The 24,161-nt window shown below is 35.9% G+C and overlaps 3 protein-coding genes across 3 annotated transcripts; 2 read left to right on the forward strand and 1 right to left on the reverse strand.

Moving 5' to 3' along the window:
* The first annotated feature begins 1,771 nt into the window (after positions 1-1,771).
* On the forward strand, positions 1,772-8,451 carry LOC129311228 (microtubule-associated protein 70-2-like). The gene is made up of 11 exons (XM_054953365.1): positions 1,772-2,376; positions 2,470-2,555; positions 3,709-3,774; positions 3,862-4,032; positions 4,151-4,321; positions 4,410-4,565; positions 4,669-4,815; positions 4,959-5,030; positions 5,117-5,650; positions 5,764-5,957; positions 7,910-8,451. The coding sequence occupies exons 1-11, from the start codon at positions 2,127-2,129 to the stop codon at positions 7,947-7,949; spliced, it is 1,887 nt and encodes a 628-aa protein (XP_054809340.1). The 5' UTR covers positions 1,772-2,126; the 3' UTR covers positions 7,950-8,451.
* Positions 8,452-10,066: 1,615 nt separating this feature from the next.
* Positions 10,067-18,892, forward strand: LOC129311011 (phragmoplastin DRP1C-like). Its single transcript, XM_054952940.1, has 16 exons — positions 10,067-10,439; positions 10,523-10,586; positions 11,058-11,165; positions 12,166-12,267; positions 12,687-12,737; positions 12,836-12,897; positions 13,587-13,677; positions 13,808-13,872; positions 14,682-14,876; positions 14,976-15,095; positions 15,189-15,259; positions 15,986-16,211; positions 16,768-16,818; positions 17,081-17,333; positions 17,556-17,695; positions 18,601-18,892. The coding sequence occupies exons 1-16, from the start codon at positions 10,308-10,310 to the stop codon at positions 18,724-18,726; spliced, it is 1,857 nt and encodes a 618-aa protein (XP_054808915.1). The 5' UTR covers positions 10,067-10,307; the 3' UTR covers positions 18,727-18,892.
* LOC129311010 (adagio protein 3) lies at positions 15,575-23,612 on the reverse strand. The gene is made up of 3 exons (XM_054952939.1): positions 23,203-23,612; positions 19,663-21,267; positions 15,575-15,719 (listed from the first exon to the last, which is right to left on the reverse strand). The coding sequence occupies exons 1-3, from the start codon at positions 23,604-23,606 to the stop codon at positions 15,590-15,592; spliced, it is 2,139 nt and encodes a 712-aa protein (XP_054808914.1). The 5' UTR covers positions 23,607-23,612; the 3' UTR covers positions 15,575-15,589.
* Between the last annotated feature and the right edge of the window lie 549 nt (positions 23,613-24,161).

Genomic DNA, 24,161 nt, shown 5'->3' on the forward strand with positions numbered 1-24,161 from the left:
CAAATATAATTCTAATATACTTTTGAGAGTTACTTAAATACTCCTCCATAAAGACACATTTTAAAATATTTATTTAATTTTATTTATAAGTTATAATATGACTTTTTAAATAATATTTAAAAAGTATTTTTAGAATTACCCTTTATCTAAAAAAAACTTAACATGACATTACTTTTTTAGATTTATTATGTAGGGATGTATTTAAAATTCTATACACTTTTATTCTTTATTTTTTTTGCATTAGTATTGATGATATTGATAGAAATAACTTATAAAAAAGATAGGAGGGATAGACCTTAAGTAAATTCATGATGAAAATATAAACTCAAATTGTAAACTTACATTATAAACTCATAAAAATTTACCTGTATTAATAAATATCTCCTCAAAATCAAAAGATAGAGTATTGGTGATTAATTTATGGTTCTTAAAAAATATTAGTTGGAACTTTAATTTCCTAACAAACTTTTCATTTTTTTAATTTTATCTTTATTAAATATCTTATATAAATTTTTTAATAATGATGATTAAAATTTCAATGCATCATGTTATTTAAAAAATAGTAATAAATAAAGTAGGAGTATAGTTAAAAAATAATTATAAAAATTATTTAATGCCTATACTCTCTTTGATCCTATTTATAGGATAAAAAGAGAAAATTTTTTGGATCTTATTTGTCACCTCATTAAATTTTCATCACAAATTTTTTCATTTGATCTCTATTGAATGTTATAGAAATAAAATATGTTGTTAAAGAAAATATGTTAGAGAAAGAAAATATGGAGTATTTAATAAGAATAAAATTAATAAATTTTTAAATTTTTAAACAAAATTAATAACTTTTAAAATTTTCTTTGATTTTAGCAAAACATGTTGAATGTGCCCTTTAAATAAGGTCAAAAAAATATTTTTAACTAAGTAAGACTTTTAAAAAATGTCCTGTATTGTGATCAGGAGGGAGTAGCCACTAAAAATATATGATTAAATAATTAAAATATAAAATATAATTATAATTTAATCTAAATATATTTTAAATATAAATTATTGAAGTTAAGTCATTTACATTAATAGATTATCATACCTAATAAAGAAATTTTAAAATATGGACAACATATTTTTGGTATTTCTTGTTCTCTTTTTTATTAATATTAGTTATTTCTTTTTTAGTTTTATTTCTTCAAAAAGGACCTTACCACTTTTATGGGTGGAGTTTTACACAGCACAAATTTAATTTGTTTAACTTGATAAAAAAATCAATGAATTTTGCATATAATTTAAATTTATGAGTGAGTTAACACGATTTTATTAATTAAAAATATAAAAATAATAATCCTAAAAAATAAACTCATAAATTAACATAAATTTATATTAATTTAAATTTATAAATGAGTTAATATAATTTTATAAAAAAATATAATTTTAAATTTTTATATTTTATTTGTGTTTTGCTATTAATTGTTATATTTATTTTTAATATTTTTTATTTTTGTACTTTTTATTTTGTATTGTTTTATGTCTTTAAAACATTAAAAAATAAAAATAACAATAAGAAAGTATAAGTAAATTATAAAAATTTAAAATTATGGTTTTTTTTTAATTTTATGAGATAGAAAGGTAAATATATAAAATGAGAGAGTGAACTGGAGAGGATTAAACAGCAATGGCATCACTCACAGCCCCGCTGTGGCAAGGAACGAGTGGCTTGGTGTGCGCATTACGCTTCCCGTTGATCCTTTACTTTTCACGGTCTTTTCAGCTAAGATTACTGTGAAGTCACTATCTTTCTCTCTCAAGCCTCACCTTGTATTGTCCTGCTTAACAGCAAAGCGTCTCCCTACTGATTTCACTCAGTACTGAGAGTTTTATTTAATCTCTCACTCTCTCTCTCTCTTTGGCTTTAATCCTAGCAAGGGAAACAACCGTAACGAAAAGCATCCCCCTCAGACTTTCTCTCTCTTGAACCGCCATTCTCAAGCTTGCATTCTCTCTCTAGCTGTCTTACTCTGTCTCTTGCTATATATATTTGTATATCTATACGTTGTGGATTTGAGATCTGGCGTTGGGATCCTGGAAGTAGGAGCATTTGGATGCGAGAGTGAGCGGTGAAGGTGTTGGTTAGATCGGCCATGGCGGATATTTCCGGCGAGGGGGGAGGGGTGGCGCCGGATGAGGTGAGGGCGGAGGCTGTGGTTGCGACACTGACACCTTCTCAGCCGTTGGCGGTGACGATGTCGGGATCGTTCAAGGAAGGGAAGAGTTCCTCACGGAGGCGGGCCTCGGTGAGGCCGAGCTTGGATGCGGACGAGTTCCTGAACCTATTGCACGGGTCGGATCCGGTGAAAGTGGAGCTCAATCGGCTGGAAAATGAAGTCAGAGGTGCGAAAATGCTGTTCGATCCAATGGGTTTTGAGTTGATTTTGCTCGGTGTTTTGCCGTGTTGATTTTGGGTATCTGTTTGTATCTGTGCAGATAAGGATAGGGAATTGTCAGAAGCACAGGCGGAGATCAAAGCCTTGAAGCTCTCTGAACGGCAGAGAGAAAAGGCCGTTGAAGAGGTCACCTCTATTTTTCACAAAATTTATTTTAACATTCGTGCTGTTTGTTCATTTAATGATTTCCATAAATTCTCGGTTCAATAGAAGCTCTTCTTTTTGTTCGAGTGTCGTGGGTTGAACCCTGTAGTATGCTCATCGTTTTGCTGTATTTTTCATTTTGTAGCTTTCGATGTGAACTAAACTTTTAGCTGCTCTGTGAGTTAAAATCGTACACGAATTACTTTGTTTTTAGAAGACTGCAGCGAATTCTTCCCGTCTAATGTCAGCAGTAAAGCTTCTAATTGGTCTAAGGCGAGCAAGAACATTTTGGTTTGATGGTAGCCTGAAGTCAGTTCGTTCTGTTAACATCAAGTAGACTGTCCGTTTCTTGTGTCGCCTTGACCATATAGTGGAAAGGCCGTTAGTCAGTAATGGATCAAGTAGACTGTCCGTTTCTTGTGACGGCTTGACCATATGGAAAGGCCATTAGTCAGTAATGGATCAAGTAGACTGTCCGTTTCTTGAGTTTCCTTGACCATATAGAAAAGCCACTAGTCAGTAATGGATATGCCAAGGTAGTGATGTTATCATTTATCCAGTGTTTGCTAGTGAAGTGGCTGCTGCTCTCAAGCCTTCCATTTCGGATTAAGTGATCAACAGTGCGTCTAATTTATTTCATTACTTATTGAAGAACATTTTTTTTTTTCATGAGATTCTCTGCATACTCTCTTAATTACAGGGACGTGTTTGACTCTTATGGTCTCATGTTTCTCTTTATGCCCTTTTCTGTATCTCTCTAGTATATCGAGACAAGGTAGCAATGTCTTTTTTGGAAGTGCACAAAGGTTGTTGTATTTATTTTATTTTATCGTATCTAGAGATATGCCACTGGCATTTTGTCTTATATTTATCTAGTAATTGTAGTTAGGATGGAGATGGGGATTTCTGAGTGGGTTTTTAATTAAAGCTACATTCTAGGTGAAAATTGAAATGATTTCATTTTTTGCTCAATCATAACTTGCATTGTTTTCATCTAGTTACTTGAGCAAGTTAGAAGTTATCCCTCTACAGATGTTGAGTTATCTTGTGCTTATGGCCTTGCATTTTCATGTTTATGCACTATCGTCACTTAAAATGTGACTTTATGTTTCTATTTTCCTGGCTTATACTGTAGCTTACTGAAGAGCTGTCAAGGGTTGAGGAGAAGCTGAAATTAACAGAATCTCTACTGGAAAGCAAAGTATTATTTCAGATCTCTATCAATTTTAGTAATGAGTTTCTTGCCCTGGTTCTATGATATGTTTACTAAATTGAACATGTGTCACAGAATCTAGAAATAAAGAAAATCAATGATGAGAAAAAAGCATCAATGGCAGCTCAGTTTGCAGCTGAAGCCACTCTTCGGAGGGTCCATGCTGCTCAGAAGGATGACGACATGCCTCCAATAGAAGCCATTCTTGCTCCTCTGGAGGCTGAACTTAAGCTTGCTCGGCAAGAGGTAATACCTTATAATTTTGTAATAATAGCTTTTGAAGAACTTTGCTAGAGGGGAAATATTATGTCAGTCAACTTATTATAGGTTATTCATGTCAGTTCCTCCTATTTTTTCGTTGTAGATTGCTAAACTTCAAGAGGATAACAAGGCTTTAGATCGTCTTACAAAATCTAAAGAAGCTGCACTACTTGAAGCAGAGAGGACTGTTCAAGTAGCCTTGGCTAAGGCTTCTATGGTGGATGACCTTCAAAATAAAAATCAAGAACTTGTTAAACAAATTGAGATTTGCCAGGTATTTGCCATATTGTTTGATGCCCCCCCCCCCCCAACATCAGATGGTAAATACATGTTACATTTGGTTTCATGGTCACCTATCTCAGGAAGAAAATAAAATTCTGGACAAAATGCATAGACAGAAGGTGGCAGAGGTTGAAAAGCTTACTCAAACTGTTAGGGAGCTTGAAGAGGCTGTCCTTGCAGGCGGTGCAGCAGCGAATGCTGTGAGGGACTATCAACGGAAAGTTCAAGAAATGAATGTAACTGGCCAAAATCTCCAGTGACATTACTCTTTCCTTTAATTATCATATTGGCTTGTCAAGAGCATATTAATGGTTGCCTGTATTGCTTGACATTGTTCAGGAGGAGAGGAAAACTCTTGACCGGGAGTTGGCCCGTGCCAAGGTAACAGCAAACAGAGTTGCTGTGGTTGTAGCAAATGAATGGAAAGATGCTAATGACAAAGTGATGCCTGTAAAACAGTGGCTTGAAGAGCGACGATTCTTACAGGTGAATGTTTTGCTTTCCTCTCCTAATTAGTTTTGGAGATTTTTGAGCTTGGGTTTTCGTTATTTTTTGGTACAAAAGTTTCTTCTTCATCCAACTTCATTTAAATATAATCTCCGCTAATTACTGGACTCCATTTATAACAGGGAGAGATGCAGCAACTTCGTGAGAAGCTTGCTATAGCTGAGCGTGCTGCCAGGTCTGAAGCACAGTTGAAAGTAATAATCTGGTCCTACAGCCATTTATTTTAGCTTAGGAGATTTATTCTGCCAGTATTCAAAGGTAAACTTTTTGTAATTTTCAGGAAAAGTATCATTTAAGGCTTAAAGTGATAGAGGAGAATGTGAGAGGAACTTCTAACTGTAGTAGTCGTGGCATCTCAGAGGGAAGAAGTGCAAGCAATGGACCTTCTCGACGTCAATCCCTAGGTGGAGCCGATAACATCTCAAAACTAACATCTAATGGGTTTTTATCCAAGAGAACACCATCCTTTCAAATGAGATCTTCTCTATCCTCTAGTACAGTGCTAAAGCATGCTAAAGGCACTTCTAAATCTTTTGATGGTGGCACAAGGTCACTGGAAAGGGGCAAGCTTTTGCTGAATGGGACTGCTCCTAGTTACCCATTCAACCAGTCTTGTGAAGGAACCAAAGATGTTCAGGAAAACAACAATTGGAAAGGGAATTCAGATGATAAGCCTAATGAGTTCCCCATGGGGGAGACAGAGGATAGTGTTCCTGGTGTTTTGTACGACATGCTGCAGAAAGAGGTCTTAGCCTTGAGGAAAGCTGGTCTTGAGAAAGATCAAAACCTAAAAGATAAAGATGATGCCATTGAGGTCAATACTTGCTTTGCTATTTGTTTTTGTTTAACCATCTCTGACTTCTTTAATTCTTTTAATTTTTAATCCATAGTCTTAGCTAATTGTTGCCAATGATCATTATCTCTCAGATGTTAGCAAAGAAGGTAGATACATTGACCAAAGCCATGGAGGTTGAGGCCAAAAAGATGAGAAGAGAAGTAGCGGTCATGGAGAAAGAGGTAGCAGCTATGCGTGTGGAAAAAGAGCAAGAGAACAGAGCAAAGAGGTTCGGTAGTGCAAAGGGCCCTGTAAATAGTGCTCAGCAGCAGTTGATTTCTGGAAGGTACTTATTCGAAACCTTCTCTTCCCTGAAGTTACAGTCATTGCTCGTTTTATTCAACAGAATTTCCATGTCGTGATTTTTTTTAGCTATTGATTCTAAGGCTAGGAGCTTTTTCAATCTTATGAATTTGTTCTGTTCCTGAGTTCACATTTCCTCTCCAGGAATATTTTGCTAGGCTCTGTTGTTCAGGATGCAAAGTATTTCGTAGTGTTGAATTTTAAGCTATGGGCATGCCTTGGTTTATGATTCTTCTCTCAGCTGAATGCCTCTCATAGATTACTATCTAATGTAAACTGACCGAGGGCCTTGACCTTTCAGGATATGCAACTGGGTTATGCTGTTGTGGACAGTTTTAAGCATATTGTATGCGCATATCTAGATTAGAAAAAGAAAAGACCTCAACAACTAATGGGCAGGTTTTTTTTGTGTAAATAGTAGAGCTGTCAATTAGGACTAGCCTGCCTTAAAGGGCTGGCCCTTGAAGGGCTAGGGCCTAAACAGGTTGGTTCTAAGAAGCTCAATCATGCTTAAAGGCTTCTTTTTACAAGGTTTGGCCCTAGCCTTCAGGGCTGAAGGGTCGGCCCTGAGGCCCTATTTTTTTTTTTTTACTTTTTTAATTTAAAATTTTTAAAAATATATTTATAATTCTAAAAAAAGTTATTATACATAAAATTAAGTTTTAAAAAATAAATTTAAATCAATTTACACCACAACAAATAAAAAAACTTAAACATTTAGGTCTAATATCAAATAGCAACATCAAAATTAATATTAATAAAAATTATACTTGGCTAACATTATTAGCGAAATCTTAATGAATGAATGAAGGAAGGACGAATGAGTTTAATATGTTCATTTCTTTTGGTTATATATTTAATCTTCTATTTTTTTTTATATTACAATTTTTTTAAAAATAAAAGGACTTAAAAGGGCCGGCCTTAGCCCTTTTGAGCCTGAATTACCATTTTTCCTTTCAAAATAGAGGTCGGCCCTAGTTATTTTTGGGCTTAAAAGGGCTGGCCTGACAGACTCGTCTCTAATTGACAGCTCTAATAAATAATAAAAATTCCATGTATAACTGCTTAAGTTAGGGTCTTCCGTGATATTTGCTTATTCTTCATTCTAGGTTTCTTAGGCCTTCAGCTGTCGTGCATTACACTTGTGCAATTGGTATACTGTTTAACTAAAAGCACATGGGACAGTAAAGAGAAAAAATAATAATAAACGGTTCTCATTTATATTTTGATTGTATGCTTCAGGCTTCCATATAGCTATTCCTATTACATGTCAACAGTTGCATCAATTATCCTTCATGTGTCACTATTTTGATTCAGGTCTTCTGGCTATCCACTCAATTAAACTCTTGCTGCCTCTCGTTTTTTGATTGCTTCTCTGGAATCCTCTTGTTGTCCACACGGTTGAATCTTTAGTTGATATTTACTCCACCCATCACTTGTTTTTTGGACTTGTACTCTAGTCTGCCTCATTCTTTCTCGTTTCCTGATAATATCATCAGAATTTCATTTTCAGAGCATTACTCTAAAAACCATACTCTTTTATTATTAGCAAATATCACTCATGGAATCTGATTGTTGCTAGTTGCAATGCTGAGTCCTTAGAAGTCTAGCATGTAGACTAACTCCTGTTACTGTTAAACACATGCGCTGGCATTGATCAATCATCAGTACTGGCTAATGTACGTATTCCCAAATGCATTGGCAATATTTGTGAATTGCATAATAATTAGTCTCGAGTTATCAGAAATCAATAATCAATAATCATAGTATAACGTAACAATTGCCTTTAAACCCAAAGTCCAGTTTTTACTGTAGATTAGTTATGCTTGCTTGACAAAGTTGAATCGTCACCGGGTACATGTTTATAGACATGATAACGAATTCTGAAGTATGTTAAATTATTGTGTAATACTGATGGGGAGTTCATTTGTACAGAGCTGCAACAAGAGGAGGGTTAACGCGCAGCACGCAATGACATATGGTCTTTTATGGAAGTGTCCCCGGGGACTAAACTTTCATAGGCATTCATCTGTCTTCTCTCTGTTTTGTTTTTTGTGTTTTAATGCTGTCTCTTTGTTCCATTGCTTATAAGTTTGCAACTGGCATGCCGACGACCATAATTACTGATATTGACACCATGAATTTGGGAGCACGAAGAGAATTAAAGGGAGGAATCGGTATGCTTCTGACAAAACTGTTGTGTCCTCTTGTTAGAGAGAGATCGGCTACAAAGGCAGGAAGACAAATTAACTCGGGCTAACCGCATTAATTTGAGGTCGTGTGATTGTATAGGTGGATTCCCCCACCTGTCTCTCTTTACTTGGTAGTTTATATTTTGTAATTTTCAGGGTAGTGTGATTGTGTTGGTTCAGGTTTGTCGATATATTGGTAATCAGAGCGAGATTTAAAGCTTATTTGGTTGTATTATACCTTCATAGTTTCAAGATTATTATAAATCTGTCTGAGTGAATCACCAACCCTGTCATCTTTTATTTCGCTATGTAGAGTTCAAAAGGTGGTATCCGAAATTCGAAGCACTGTACACTGTCGTAAACTGTTCTTAAATTGGCCGTGGAAAGAGTTGAAATCTATTGTGTATTGGTGCAAAGTATCTAGCACGAGTTTTCCAAAATCACCCACTCCCCAGAATTTTAAAGAACATTAGGGTTCTTATTAGGACGATGTGTTGACTGACTCACTCATCAAGCCATGAATGACAATTTAAATGTTAAGATTTTTGACATCCCTTGTTGGGATGTAGAAATTTTTTGTATTATGACGGGATCTTATTGTTTGTCCTTCTACACAGTCCTAGCCTTATAATAATAATAAAAAAAAATTTAGCTCAAAATAAAGTTTTGCTTGCAGAACAATGCGAGTATAGAGAAGTTAGTTTAGTCTTTTATTGATTTATCATAATTAATGTAATTCTCATAATATATTTTTATTTAGTATTTTATGCTCTATTTTTAGTAGGGTTAAATTTTATTTTGACATTAAAATCTTGAGTATATTCCAAGATGGACAATTGGCAAGACAATCAAAAGTTAGCTAAACTACTTCATGCTTGTCAGATGTTTTTGCTTATATGAATTCTGAGTGGGGCGAATTTTCTCACAACATCGAAGAAATAAATGTAAATCCGTTTCAGTGGCACCTGAGCACCTCCACATATGGGAGTGTGTTAATCAAGCTTGAACAAATATATAATAAAACTCGTGAATATTTTATTTATTCATCATGTTATTAGCTGATTTTTTTTTTTTAGAACATCATAACAAACATAAGCTTTGCTTAATGAGTATCCGTAGGGGAGGGAGATTCACCATTAGACCAGAAATTGTCGTTAGAAACAAAATAGTTGTGGAATACAAGGATGGACCGATAATTCCCAGGACTAGGAGGGTGTTACTTTCACGCAAATTTTTAAGTATATTCAATTCAATCATAAAAAAATTATAAATATTTGAAGCATATTCTAATGAGATATACGTGTTTTGTCATTCTTGTGCATTTGACTAAGCATGAAAACATTGAATTATAAGCCACAATATAAAGAATGAATCATACCTATGCAAAATATACACAAGCTTATTAATTAAATAACTTCAATTTTTTGCTATCCTAAAGCCTCTTATTTACCATTACTGTTACACTTGGAGGGGAAAAAGGAAAGTGAGAAAACTGTGCTTCTGAGTTCTAACTGGACCAATTATATCCCTTCTATTTTATATAAAAAATTATTGTGAAAATTAGTTAATCATTTTGATGACATTTAGAAGCTTGAAAAATTATCAAACTTATGTGGAAATATTTTAATAAATTTATCAAGCGCGATGATCTTGTATATGGCGTAGAAGAAAAATCATAACTCAATACATAATCTTGGAAAATGATATTAGCCTTAATTCTTATTTGGAACAAAATAGTTATAATTAAACTAGATGGGTCGAGCGTCTTACAAAATTTTGTGTGGATGATTTAGTTATATATAAATTGTTATAGATTTTATTATTTATGAAAAATATTAATATTGATATTGATATATGTGTTTGTGTTTATTTCACTCGCATGCACTTCACGACCGTTTTTTCCGTTTTGGTCTCTTCGTTCCTCTGTCTTCCTTTCTCAAATTCTGTTAACATTCTTTGCGTCCCATCTCTAATTGGACGGTCATTCTGCATCTAAATTCGTTCATCTACTTGATCTAAAAAACCTCCCTTTGATACTAAACACATTCTCAGTTTTCGATCCTTTACTCCGAATAATTATATATTTCTACTCTTTTTTCTTTCTCGTACTTGATTTTCTCTTAGGCTTACTTCGATCCAAGATGGCGACTATGACGAGCTTGATCGGACTAATCAATAAGATTCAACGGGCGTGCACAATTTTAGGTGACCATGGTGGCGAGGGGTTGTCCCTCTGGGAGGCCCTTCCCTCTGTGGCTGTGGTCGGAGGCCAGGTGTGGCGGACATTGGGTTTAATTTCTTCTGAGTTGTTTGAAATTAGGTGTATTGATTTTATTCTCGTGTTTCTGGAAATCAGAGTTCAGGGAAATCGTCTGTGTTGGAAAGTGTGGTCGGAAGGGATTTTCTGCCTCGAGGGTCTGGTAATGCGCCCCCCCCCCTGAAAAAAAAAAAAAAAACCCTTCCCCTTGGCAGTTTAAGCTCTGTTTTTTTTATTATGTGAACGTCTTAAGCAATGTAACCAGGGGAAAAACTGTTAGAAGATAGAACAAAGAAGCATGTTGCTTGCTGTCTTACTGGACACTAGAACTAAGGTGTTGCCTAATAATTGAAAGTTGATGTTACGCGTGAAATGTTCAAAGGGAGTAGCGTTGAGCTTGACGCAGAGTTGTTACCATTTTTGGGTCTAGAAATTTGCAAAATTTATGACGCACAATCTGATATATATTCATTTTTTGATACTGTCTTTTTACGCAATTAGGCGTGGATTTTGAGCAATTTTTGTCGTAATTCATACTTCTAAGGAGTTAAACATCATCTTTATTGATGGTGCTGAAGAATGGTTATTTCGTTTATCTAAATGTCTTCATTTCATTATCTTTCATTATGTTAAGGCATTGTGACAAGGAGGCCACTAGTGCTTCAACTTCATAAGACTGAAGATGGGCAGCAAGAATATGCCGAGTTTCTCCATGCACCAAGAAAGAGATTCAATGACTTTGGTAATTCAAGTTCCTAACTGTAACTTCCATTGTTCTGTCCAAGCATGCACCATGCAGTAATGTGAGCTAACACCATATGCAGTGACTTCCATAGTCTACATTTCCTTTTATGTTAATGAGTCAATCTCACGTGATAGAGCTTTTCCCGTCCCATAGAGGGTGGGAGATATAACCACGTCCTGCCAAACCTTTTGCTTAATAGTTCATACCAAAGATCTATATGTTTAAGAACTTTCGACATGCAGAATTATTGCTATTTAGAGCTAAAAATCATTACAATAATAATAATAATAATAATAATAATAATAATAATAATGCTTACTACATATACTGACATCAGGTTATTCTCCCAATAGTATAAGGGTTACGGTTGTGGATGAGATGTAAATTCTTACAGGGCTTGTTTTAGCATGGGATTTATGTAAATTCTCCCAATATTTATTCAAAACACGCAGACGTAGTCGCAGCAATATTTGATTTGAGATTTCTATCGTATGATTCCATTTAAAGGGGTACAACTCTCTTTGGCCACGCTTAACCGGACAAGTGCATTGATGCTTGGGTTTATCATGCCATAGTAGGAAGGATCATATTTTTCTATAATTTGGTCCACCTAAAGAGATATTCTTTTTTATCCTTGGAGCTGGCTCTGCGCCAATCCAAGTGATATGATACAGAAACTGGTAATGATGGGGAACAGGGGAGAGAAAAATTTAAATCACTTTTGGGTTCTACTTCCGTGTTGTGAAACTGATATGCGTTTCAAAAAAACAAAAAACAAAAAAGTGCCGAGATGGATTTAAGAAACATATAAACCTACACTTTAGCCTTCTAACTCTAAATGCAAAGATGCTTTTCCAAAAGAATGAAAAAAGGAAAATTTTCTAGAATGAAATAAATTTGAAAATGCGAGCCATGTTTACTTTATTTTTTCAGTAGCGAGAACACTAAGACCTATAACTCGAGAGACTCAAGTTTCTTTCCTTTTCTGCCCATGCAGCTTCTGTGAGGAAGGAAATATCAGATGAAACAGATCGTATAACTGGGAAGACAAAGCAAATTTCGCACGTTCCAATTCATCTCAGCATATATTCTCCGCATGGTTTGTATTTTATTACTCTGTGATAACATGTCAGACGCAAGTAATTTGATTAAGACATAATATTTAAGTTGAGTAAAAGGGGCCTGATACCTCTCATGCAAGAACGATGGTCGAACTTTGTGAATATAAAAGCCCATGCTGAGAGAACTGTCCCTTATTTGGTTTGAAGTGATATGTATTTGGTATGGTTTTGGTCTCCCTTCAGATCAGACTATTTTAGCTGAATATGTACTTACAGTGCTGAATTGCAGCTTATAAAAACATTGTTTGATTAAAATCCAACACTAGGTCTCTCTTGTGAAGTTCACACCCTTCTTGGATATAAAGACACATGATTTCTACGTGACTAATAATATGAACTTTCTGTATGTCCTACCGATCCAATTTGTTCAATGATTTGCCATGGCGTTTGTCTGCAGTTGTGAACTTAACCCTCATAGATCTTCCTGGATTGACGAAGGTTGCAGTAGGTAAATGTCAACATATCTCCGAGTACTTTTATCAAATTTTTCTTTAGGCGTATTTATCCGTCTGCCAAATGAATAAAGAAATCTTGGCATCTCTGCAGAGGGACAATCAGAAACTATAGTTGAAGATATTGAAAGCATGGTTCGCTCATATGTTGAGAAGGTAAATTACGTTCTTGATATATGCATAATGAATGATTTTGTCAGATATGACTGAGAATTATTATACTTCCTTAATCCTAAATTATAAGCCACTTTTGGGAGAAACTTGGCATCCAAAATATAAGAGACTCATTTTAATGTTACCTTTTATCTCTTTCTATTTAATACTAATTAAATATAGATTTAAGGTTATTAAATGAAAAGTATTTTTAGAAGTTTATATTTTTATTTTGAAAAAATAAAATTATTAAGTGTGTTTAACAAGGTTTATTGATATGTGTTTAAAAGTGTTTTATAATTTGGGATGGAGATGGTACTAAACAAGCAAGGTACATTGAACTTGACAAAATTCAGGTTGTTAAAGGAAGAAGACCAATTCCTTATACTACTAATTCTCTCAGAATAGACAACACTTTCAAGTAATCAACCGCTGATCTCGAAAATCATATATACCAGAAAATTATGTTGTCTGTTTCTTTCTCAATGAGTGAAGAAGGCGAGCATCCACTTTCCACAAGGAGTTTTAGCTTGGGTCATTACTTGATCCATTTCTATGATACCATCCTCTGTTTCGTCAAAAATTAGTTCTAAAAGAAAGCCTTTCCTAAGTTCATTGTCTACGTCAATTCTCACAATTGACTTCCCCAATTTCTCTCCTAGATTATCTGACTGGGTTTTTTGGTTCTGAAGCCAAACTGCATCATATTGGCTATTTCTCCAGCAAACCAAGATATTGCCACTTCAGATGCTATAAAACTTGCTAAAGAAGTTGATCCTACAGGTATGCTTGTTTATGGTTGAAGAAATTTAGAGGTTAGATATTGTGCTTGCACTAATAATTGTCATCCTTTCCTTTTCGTTTCTTTCAGCCAGGACTAATCAAGAAAAACCTCTCATCATTTTTGTTTCAGGTGAAAGAACATTTGGAGTGTTGACAAAACTGGATCTAATGGATAAAGGAACCAATGCCGTTGATGTATGAGTTCTCTAAGCTGCACGGTTATCTTGGTGTTTGATAAAATCACTTCATGTTCAATTTATTCCATGTGACTGATATAGTGTTTGGTTTGAGGTTTTGAAGGAGAGAGGAGTTGCTTCCTCCTTTATTTGGTTCAGATAAAAGGGAGAGGAGAGGGGACATAATTTTAATGAATCTTCCCTCCCCTCTTCTTCTCTTCAAACTTAAATTTTTTTTTTGCAGGGGTGTAGTCTTTGTATATTATGATTAAAATAACCTTATAAATTTTTGACCCTCTCACGTACTCTCTCTCCTCCAAAAAACAAAAAATCAATCAAATAATTTTCTTACCTTTTTTTATTTCTCTTACCCTCCAACTTCCAAAAAAATTAGTCAAATAATTTTTTAAATATAATAATAGAAAAATTATGGTGAAGGTTTTGACATTTATAAAAAAAGATGAATTGTAATATAACTATTTTCATGTAAAAAATAGGAAAAAAAAACTTTGATAAGGGTATAATAGTAAATTTCTAGTTCTCTTCCACTCCCCTTCTTCCAAACAAACTATTGTTAAAATCCCTCTCCTCTGATTAAACCAACCAGAGTGTGCAATGGGGTTCTGAGTCATATTTAATACATACCTGACAGTTTTATCACACTCAAGCCACTGCTTATAGTTGCACTAGAATTCGCGTATTTTATCATGTCACTGCATTTGTATTATCGTGTCACGTATCCATGTCAATGGCCATGCTTCATGGACTTAAGTTTGAAGTTCATTACCATAACAAGATGTGATGGGCTCTCTTACATGAATCTCCAAGGTACTTGAAGGAAGGCAATACAGGCTGCAGCATCCATGGGTTGGAATTGTCAACCGTTCACAAGCTGATATTAATAAAAATGTTGACATGATTGTTGCTCGTAAGAAGGAACGTGAATATTTCGAGACAAGCCATGAATATGGACATTTGGCTCATAAAATGGGCTCAGAGTATCTTGCTAAGCTTTTATCTCAGGTACTCTCGTTTGTCTTAACATTCTGGTCATTAACAGATCTCTCATCCATCCCATGATGTGTAATTTCCTTTCCTCTCCACTTGTTTTTATCAATTTAGCATTTGGAGATTGTTATCAGGCAGAAGATTCCCAGCATCATTGCCTTGATAAATAAGACTGTTGATGAGCTTAATGCAGAATTGGACCGCATTGGCAGGCCTATCGCTGTAGATTCCGGGGTCAGAACTTATACCTACGCTGACAAGAATTTTCTTATCGTTCGAAACCATCATATTCCTGCCCACAATTTGTTGTATTTCTTGCTTCTATAGGCCCAGCTATACACGATTTTAGAGATGTGTCGTGCACTTGACAAAGTATTTAGAGAACACCTCGATGGGGGGTAAGTGCCATCACAAAGTTGCCTAATGAAGTTCCATTTATTAATGCAATGAATTTATATTTCATATTTAGTACATCTGGAACGTCCTCCCAACAAATACACATCTGTTTATCTTATGGGGGTTTAAATTGGAAAAGTCACAGTAGAAAAGTTTTATAACTACTTACTTTGCCATTAATTTATGAGCGAGATTTGGTGTTGTGATTATCCATAAATGAGCTGAGAACACCAGTCAGTGAACTTCATCTTTGAGGGAGATGCATGCTTCTTTCTTAAAAGGCATATCTTGGAGCTGTAGCTAAAATTGGCTATTTCTTCGAGAGGATCCGTCTATCCTGAATTAGATTCACCAACTTTATGTATTGTCTTGCTTGGAATTTGGGTATTGATGACCATAGTTTGATGAAGGATGGTAAATCTGTTAACAGGGTATAATTGTCGAGGTCCTGTTATTGATCTCCTGTAGAGAAATTAGAAACAGTGATTAATATTCTTTATAGGGGGACAAGTTAAAAGGAGTTCCAGTAAATTAATTCGAGAACAGTTCTACTATGCTCACTTCAGCAGCAGTGTAATTCAAAGATCCATATCTGAGTTCAATCAGATATTCTTACAGTATGCTATAGCCTTTTCACCTTAGAAATTCATATAACGCAATGCCTTCCTTTCATTAAGTTACTTTTCGGGGATTCAATGTTTTTGGTTAAGTAACCATTATAATTTCAGGCGTCCTGGTGGGGATCGGATAAATGGAGTTTTCGACCACCAACTGCCAGCTGCTTTGAAAAAACTCCCATTTGATCGTCACCTAACCTTAAATAATGTACAGAGGGTTGTTACAGAAGCTGATGGATATCAGCCTCATCTGATAGCTCCAGAGCAAGGGTATAGAAGACTTATTGAAGGATCTATCAGCTACTTCAAAGGCCCTGCTGAAGCTTCCGTGGATGCTGTAATCTTCATGACCTTGGATTTGTGTAATAATTTGCTTAATTTGCCACCCAGTGATCTCAAACTAAATATTGAGCACACATTTTCATCTGTCCTGTATGCCTTGACAGCTTCTGTTATGAGTCACATTGCGCAAACATTAATGCCTAATTTATCACAAACCTTGAGGTTCTCCCACTTAATTGATTACTTTACCTGGTATGGGCTCTCCTAATGGCTCGTTGTAATGGCCTCCTCTTTTCTACCATGTCAAAACATGCTGTGAATAATTATCATTTCCCAAACTGTAAATTATGACTTTTTAAGTCCAGACCTTCCTGAAAACTTGGTTTTCCGCATTGCTACAGTTGATGGGTTTCATGCTATAAGATGTTGAACTTTTCACTTTCTTTCCACCTCTTTATTTTTACTCTTGATGAAAGAAGGGGAAAATTATTTTAGAAGGAATGGTATTGCTCATCTATGTTCTTATTGGTAGCAATTTGCTTTGTTCATTTATGCTTTATTCCAGTCTCTTCTACCTTGGAAATTTATATGCTTTGTCATTCTCTTGTCAGGTTCACTTCATTCTAAAGGAACTTGTACGGAAGTCGATTTCAGAAACTGAGGTAAACAATGTCTTGTAATTGATATAATCTCAGACAACCCAATGACTCAACATGCGTGCTAATGGATTTAAACTTCATATATGTGCTTGCTTCACCCTGAAACTAATACTTTGCTTCTAAGAAAGAAGTGAAAAATATATGTACCATGAGCTCTCTGCTTTTCTTTTGTTACTAGAAAATGAGAAATGAAGGTGGGAAATATAATCTTTTGGCAGCACGGGAAATAAACCTTAAGAAAGTGCTACTCTTCTATTGTATGCAGGAATTGAAAAGATTTCCAACACTCCAGTCTGATATAGCTGCTTCTGCTAATGAGTCATTGGAGAGATTTCGAGATGAAAGCAGGAAGACAGTTTTACGGCTGGTTGACATGGAGGCTAACTATCTAACAGTGGAATTCTTCCGCAAGATTAATGATGAACCAAATCGGACTGGTCCAAATGCCGAAAAGGAAAAGGAAAAGAGAAAGGACAAGTTCATTGACAATTTCTCAGACAGTCACCTTAGGAAGATAGGTACATAAATTCCAACAAGCCTTCTCACCACAGCATAAAATTAAGAGTGGTTTGGATTTACGTGTCATGTTCCTGCATATTCTGGATTTGGATCTGCATTGGCCATTATTTTTCATATCTGTAAAGTTAGGCATTAATGATCTTGAAACTTTTACCCCCTTATAAAGGAGATGAAAGATAAGCATCACTCATTGTCAAAATATACTTTGTTCCTTGTTTCAGCATCAAATGTTAGCGCCTATATCCAAATGGTTCTGGATACACTAAAAAATTCGGTACCCAAGGCTGTGGTTTATTGTCAAGTTAGAGAGGCTAGGAGATCATTACTTAACCAGTTTTATGTTCAAATTGGGAAGAGAGAGGTATGATTTTACATCTTTTGGTTAAATTTTTGCACATCGCAGACATAATTTCCACTTCCTTCCCTAAAAATATTCTATTCATCTTTGAGATATGGTTACTGCGTGAGTTTGGTGATAACACAATGCATTATCTATCACGTGCATAAAATTTGTTCAGCTTCCTTGTCTTGGCTTACGAAATGCTTTGGCTATAATGAAAAATCTTGAAGTACATACAATAATTTGTGTATATAGAGGTTTTTTTCGTTTGTTTGTTTTTTTTTTGGTCGAAAAAGGTTTTTTTCGTTTGGGAAACTCTGGATGTAAAAAAATTAATATCACTATATTGCAGATTGAAAATTTTGAGTTTATTGATGAAGACAAGGACGTGTATGTTTAAATTTGTGAACACTTACCTGTAAATGTCTCTGCTAATAATATGAGTAGGATTGGGAATAAACTCACATGTCTGCTTGTTTTCCTTGTCTAGGGAGTGTCTTGGTTTCCTTTCCTTTCCTTTTCCTTTTGTCTATAAAGATTGCTTATAGTGGAACGAACGTAGGCAGAATAGAATTCTTCGGCAAAGAAGACATAAAACTGACTGGTTTCTTTGCCAAGGTTGTATGAGATAAAATGACAAGGAAAAATTCTTAGATAGATAGATCTGATCGATCAAAATTAATTCGACCAAGTCAATTCTAATCTAATCTAAATCTAAATATATGTAAAAACTGTCACACACAATTCTGGGTGACTTATCCTTTAAACTCATATCTGTTTATGAACAGTGGAATAGATTTACTTCTTTTTGATAGACAGAGTCTGCAATAAAAAATTTTAAGAGCGACGAATATTAGAGGTTTGTTTCAATTATTGGCGTTGATTGATGAGAACTTCTAATGCACATTGTGTGGTGGATAATGCAGAAGGAGCAATTGAGTGCCATGTTGGATGAAGATCCGGTGCTCATGGAAAAAAGAGTACAAATAGCAAAAAGGCTTGAACTGTACAAGCAAGCCAGGGATGACATTGACGCTGTGGCTTGGAAATAATGAAGATTCCACGCCAATACTTGATACTTGCAAGGAGCTCAGTTTTGCCTCATCAACCCTACAAGAATCATTTGTCAATTGTAAAACTCTTGATCATTTGTCCACTTGTTATGATTCTGTTAAGGTTGATAACAAATGCTTAATAATTAAATTTAAGTTTTTCCTAGATTGGTTTCCCGACCTTATTGATTATTAACGAATTCTTTCCTATAGGAAGAGTCACTCGTATGTTTCATCCTATGCTTAATCATAGGCAACACAACAAGCAGACTATTTGCACAGCATAGCATGGTAACAATATATTCATGATTGAATCCGTAGGCTAACTGTTGTTTACAAAACTACGAGTGGCTTTATATTTATAATTGACTTACTTTACTCATCTACCTTCATTGTTATGTGGATTGATTCGTTAAAGGGAGCATGAACACAAGACTAAAAACAGAAATGCTGTAAACCTCTCAGCTTTGTTAGTTATCAGCTTCTCATATTAAAAGGCAGCACAGGCTATTGCAAATTTCAAATTTGTAACTTCTTGAACTAAATTAACCAATTAGCTGATCAATGATTAAATGGGCATTGAAATAGCCTACCGCAGTTGCACTACAAAAGGAATTTGTCCTCTTTCAAGCCCCCAGGACCCACACATCTAAATGACTAGAACTGCTTCTCATAACTTGGCAGTAAAAAAGGGCAAAAAAAAAAAAGAAAGAAAAAATAAAATGAGACCATATACAAAAAAAACCCATGGTACATACATATTCCGTCAAAGGAGTGTCATCAACATTGGCACCAGAAACGCATACAAGCGGTATAAGACAATTGTACACAAGTATATAAACAAAAACAAGCTACTAGAGCAGAAGGACTCCAACAAAACAGCAAAGTCCCGTCAAGAAAGCAATTGAGTTTGTGAACTAAGTTTGGCCAATTCACCTTAGGTCGGAGTCCTGCCAGCTTGCTAAGCATAACTCATGCAACTCATTAAGTATCCACTCCTCCCCTGTATGTCCACCCAAAACCAAAACCCTAGTCCCTCCAACCACACAAGTGCTGTGACCCCAAGCAAATTTTGGCGGTTGCCCTGGCACATTAAGGATCCTCCACGATGGTTTCTCCTCAGAAGGGTCCAAAAGAAAGAGCTGGGATGGAGAGTGGAGCCCTGCAATGGAACCTCCAAAAATAATAATCCTCCCACAAGGCATGCTCACTGCAACGTGATCCAGCCGAGGTGGAGGAACCACAGCACTTTGACCACCTATTCCAGAAAATGCACTATATTCTAGTTGCCTCCACTGAGGCTCTTCATCTTCCAAATCAATCGTATAAGCCTCTCCTGATCGTAATCGCAGGTGTCCACTCTTGGCAAGTCCACCGAACATGAGAATTTTTGTCTTGCCATATACAGAGAGTGAGTGCCCCAGCCGAGAAGGAGGAGCCCAAGAAGTTGGAATTTCTCTCCACGTTGGGTTATCCGTGGTAAGGTCCAGTAAGTATGTGTCACTAAGGAGTACCCCAGCATCTGTACATCCACCTGAAACTACCAATTTAGACCCTTCAACAGTGCAAGAGCTGTGCCAAGATCTAGGGAGAGGTGGAGTTCCACCACAGACTTCTTTCCATGTTGGCTGTTGAGCATCCAAATCAAGAACAAATACGTCATTAAGCAATCCTTCCCGACCACATCCTCCAAATACCACCAACCAAGAACCATTTAAGCAAGAGAGGGTGTGGCCCCACCTTCCTGGTGGGGATGATTTCACACTAATCCTGCGCCACTCAGGATTTTTAGCATCAAGATTGAGGACAAAAGTGTCATCCATTGGCTGCATATCGACTCCTTCACCTCCAAACAATACGAGCCGATTTCCTGCAGCACAAGCACTGAAATTGCAGCGTGAAGGCTCTACTGCACCTCCTACTGTCAGTTTTCTCCAACAAACAGCCTCAAGAGTGGTTAGTTCTCGGCTAAGACGACCCCATCCTAACTTCTTGGTCATCAGTTCCAATGCACCAGTCACTTCTTTTCCCCATGCATTTTGACACACCATCTTTCTAACATGTTCATTCTGTGTTAATTGACGGATCCTTCTGCACACAGACCCAATTGATGCAACATCCCTTGGTGTCAAGCGTGATAAGATGTTATGAGCCAAAACTTCATCAGAAAGCTGAAGGATGCCGCACATCTCTTGGTGCTGGCTGTATAATGATTGTCCGCTCTTAGGAGAACTTTTAATGGTCTTGTCAATTTCTTGATTGCAAGTCTCCTTGAACACCGGATATGAGACACGATTTAGATCTATATTTGCTTCAGAAAATAGCTGGATGCCTATTACATGTGTCATAGTTCCATCATCATCGTGAATCGGAGAAAGCCTCAGCCTGTTCACTAAAGGAATGCCATCCTTCCTGAAATTCAGAAGTTCACCTTGGAACTCAATACCTTCCTCAAGACATCTTCTAATCTCAGACACAACGACTGGATCCACCAAAGGGTGCCTCCTTTGAGCATGAGGGTCCCTATACTGTAAGAACCGACTGAAACAAAAGATACATCAAAGTGGTTAACAGGGTATTCTTTAACAAAGAAAACTATCAAATAAAGACAAGATGTAAGACAACTTCCCTGCCCTTGGCCCTTAAGAGTCTGTTAGAAGACCAAACAAGGAAAAGAGAAGAAAATCAAGATATCATTGAACTGACATATCTAGCCGCTCTAGAAATTAAAATAAAAGAACCAGAATTTTGTCGTCAACTACTTTCAAATGATTAGTAGCACCATTCATCATTCTCTCTTCAGCCTGTTAGCTATCCTGGATAGAGCCTAAGCTATAGAAAGAACCATTGCAGGACAAATCCCTGGGGAAGTACTATGAGAAGTTTATACTTGCAAAACTAGGTTGGTGCCTTTGGATATATAACTTGAAGAAAGTTCTGACAAGCTGAGAAGCTTTTATCTATTAAAAAATATCTAGAAGCTCAGCAAAGATGATATGTTAATCTTATAAAGTCAACAAAATAAGTAAGATAGCTTTGCATAGAAAAGAGGAAATAAAGGGTGACAACCCAATTCAAACTGCATCTTCGATGAGTTCTCCTGCTTGTTTCAAACACTTGCTCTTTCTGATGAAAAAAATTCTTCAACAATTACCACAATTTTTTTTCCCCAACAAATAGGAACTCGAAAAAAATTATATAATCAAGTGACATACCATAACTATTTAATAAATATTGTAACTCAGTACAAGCAGACATTTCAATGCAAAATTGGCTAATCTCTACAATCACCCAAATTATTTGAGAAACATCTGCTTCAGAGCACCAAATATTTCGCCAATTTACTTATATATCGTGCTACATGGTTAATCAGAAGACCACGATTCAAAAAATAGATGCGAGAGAATCATGCACCACCAATGCCCATATTAAATACCCCCAAAAGATCAAGATCATTTATCTTGAAAATTTAAAGATGTACAGAATTTTGCGGAAATGAAGTTCAAATTTAGGTAAGTATATCATATATCAAGTTATCAACGCCATAAAAGTCACGTTTTTCAAACATCTCCACTAACCAAAACCCCTCCTCCGTGGCAGATGACTCAAATAAGCACAAACAAATGATAGACTTTATACCAAAAAATTCGAAGTCTCCAGGTCCAAGGAAAGGAAGAGATCAAGCTAGCACGAGACCCAGATTTCTCTGGACATACTAAGAAATTTCTGTTCCGAATTCGTCCAAGACATGGCAACAAAAAATTCAAAAAAAAAAAAAAGTAAAATCTTGAAGCTCCCTTAGATTTGAAGTTCTAGATGTTTCTCACTAAAATTAAGACAAAAACCAGATAACTTTTAAAAAATAAACTTTTGAAACTCTAGTAATATTCTTACACCGGGAAATTCGAAGAAATAAAGTAGATCGCTGCTTCCACCCAGAAAACAAGATTTTGCCACAAGAATTATGGCTAGGAGAAAGCAAAACGTGCAACTTGTGAAGTCACAACATTAGAATAGGTGGCAATCTTCTTTACTGACATGAATACAAGAGAAATTACCCTTAGTTATGTGAAGGAAGAGGGACGAAACACCATTTACTTGCCAAAAAAGAGTGAATAAAGTGATAGTTTGCTCTTAAAAATGAATACCGAATTAACACCAGCCATTTGCCTCTAGATAGGACGATTGGAAAGCGTCAAAACCTTCAATTCAGCATAGATCTAAAGGCACGAAATCATTTCGCCATTCAACAAAAGAAATCGCTTTAAGAAGGTAATCGCAGCAATAATCCGTAGTTAATCATGCAAATTTATTATGTATTTTCACTTTTAAACCACCAAAGCAGTAAACCCTGTATTTCACCTTCTCAAAATCTCTTTCACACAGGAAAGAGAACGAGGTGTAAAGAAAAAAAAGGAAAGAAATATAGGACATATGATGAGACAGGAAAAAACAGAAAGGAACACAAATTCTCACCAGTTCCGACCCAAAACCTCATCGGCACGATAGCCGGTGACGAATTCAAAGACTTTGTTGACATAGATAATGGGAAAATCGGGTTCGAGAGCATCGGAGACAACGAAAGACGTAGGAGTGGTTGGGTAGTAGAAGAGGCCAGGCTTGAGAGGAAGCTCACTTTCATCCTCCGCAGCTCCCTCCTCTGTTTGATCCTTTTCCTCATTCTTCATGCATTTCAGCCTCTTTCCAGCGTTGTTCCGAACCTCTCCTTCGTCCTCCATCTCTCTGGCTATCGCCATGTAAGGAAAAAACAGCCTCTGACACACTGTATCCCGCTCGCTCGCTCTCAATGGGAAGCAGAGAAGGATATTGGAGGGAGGCCAGAGTGTCAGAGTATAACAAAGAGGAAAATATTTGGACATAAACAACCCTGATGAAGTGATGAAATTACGGGAAGAAAAGGAGTCAACGTTTGATGTGTCTATGATATTTTTGAGAGGAAAATATCTGAGCGGAGATCCCACCGTAAAGCTGCCACGTCAGGAGGTGCGCCCCAAGATATTTTCCTCAGTGTTTTGGCGGTCTGCTCATGTTTTGCTTTCCATGTTCGGTTCGTGTTCTCCATAGCTTCTACTTTACTGTATTATCTATTATCTTCACGCTCCCAACTCGCTTCATCAACCCAATTAATTGAGGGAAAATCACAATTAAGGACCACTATAAATAATTAATTATACTATAGAATTAAATAATTTTAATATTATTCTACAGAATTAAAAGACCTAAATATAATTAAATTTTATTATGAAAAGATAAAACTACTTTTGATGGGAGAATTGATCATTCTTAAAATGATAATAAAACTCTTTTGCTCGAATGAAGATTTGTTTACCCAATTATAACAATCCCTTTATCAAATTAATATTTTATAATTATTAATAAATAAATTAATTTTTATTAAAATAAAAATGAGACTG

Source organism: Prosopis cineraria, unplaced genomic scaffold, assembly GCF_029017545.1.
Source record: "Prosopis cineraria cultivar Desert tree isolate PC_DT_omini unplaced genomic scaffold, ASM2901754v1 PC5, whole genome shotgun sequence".
NCBI lineage: Eukaryota > Viridiplantae > Streptophyta > Magnoliopsida > Fabales > Fabaceae > Prosopis > Prosopis cineraria.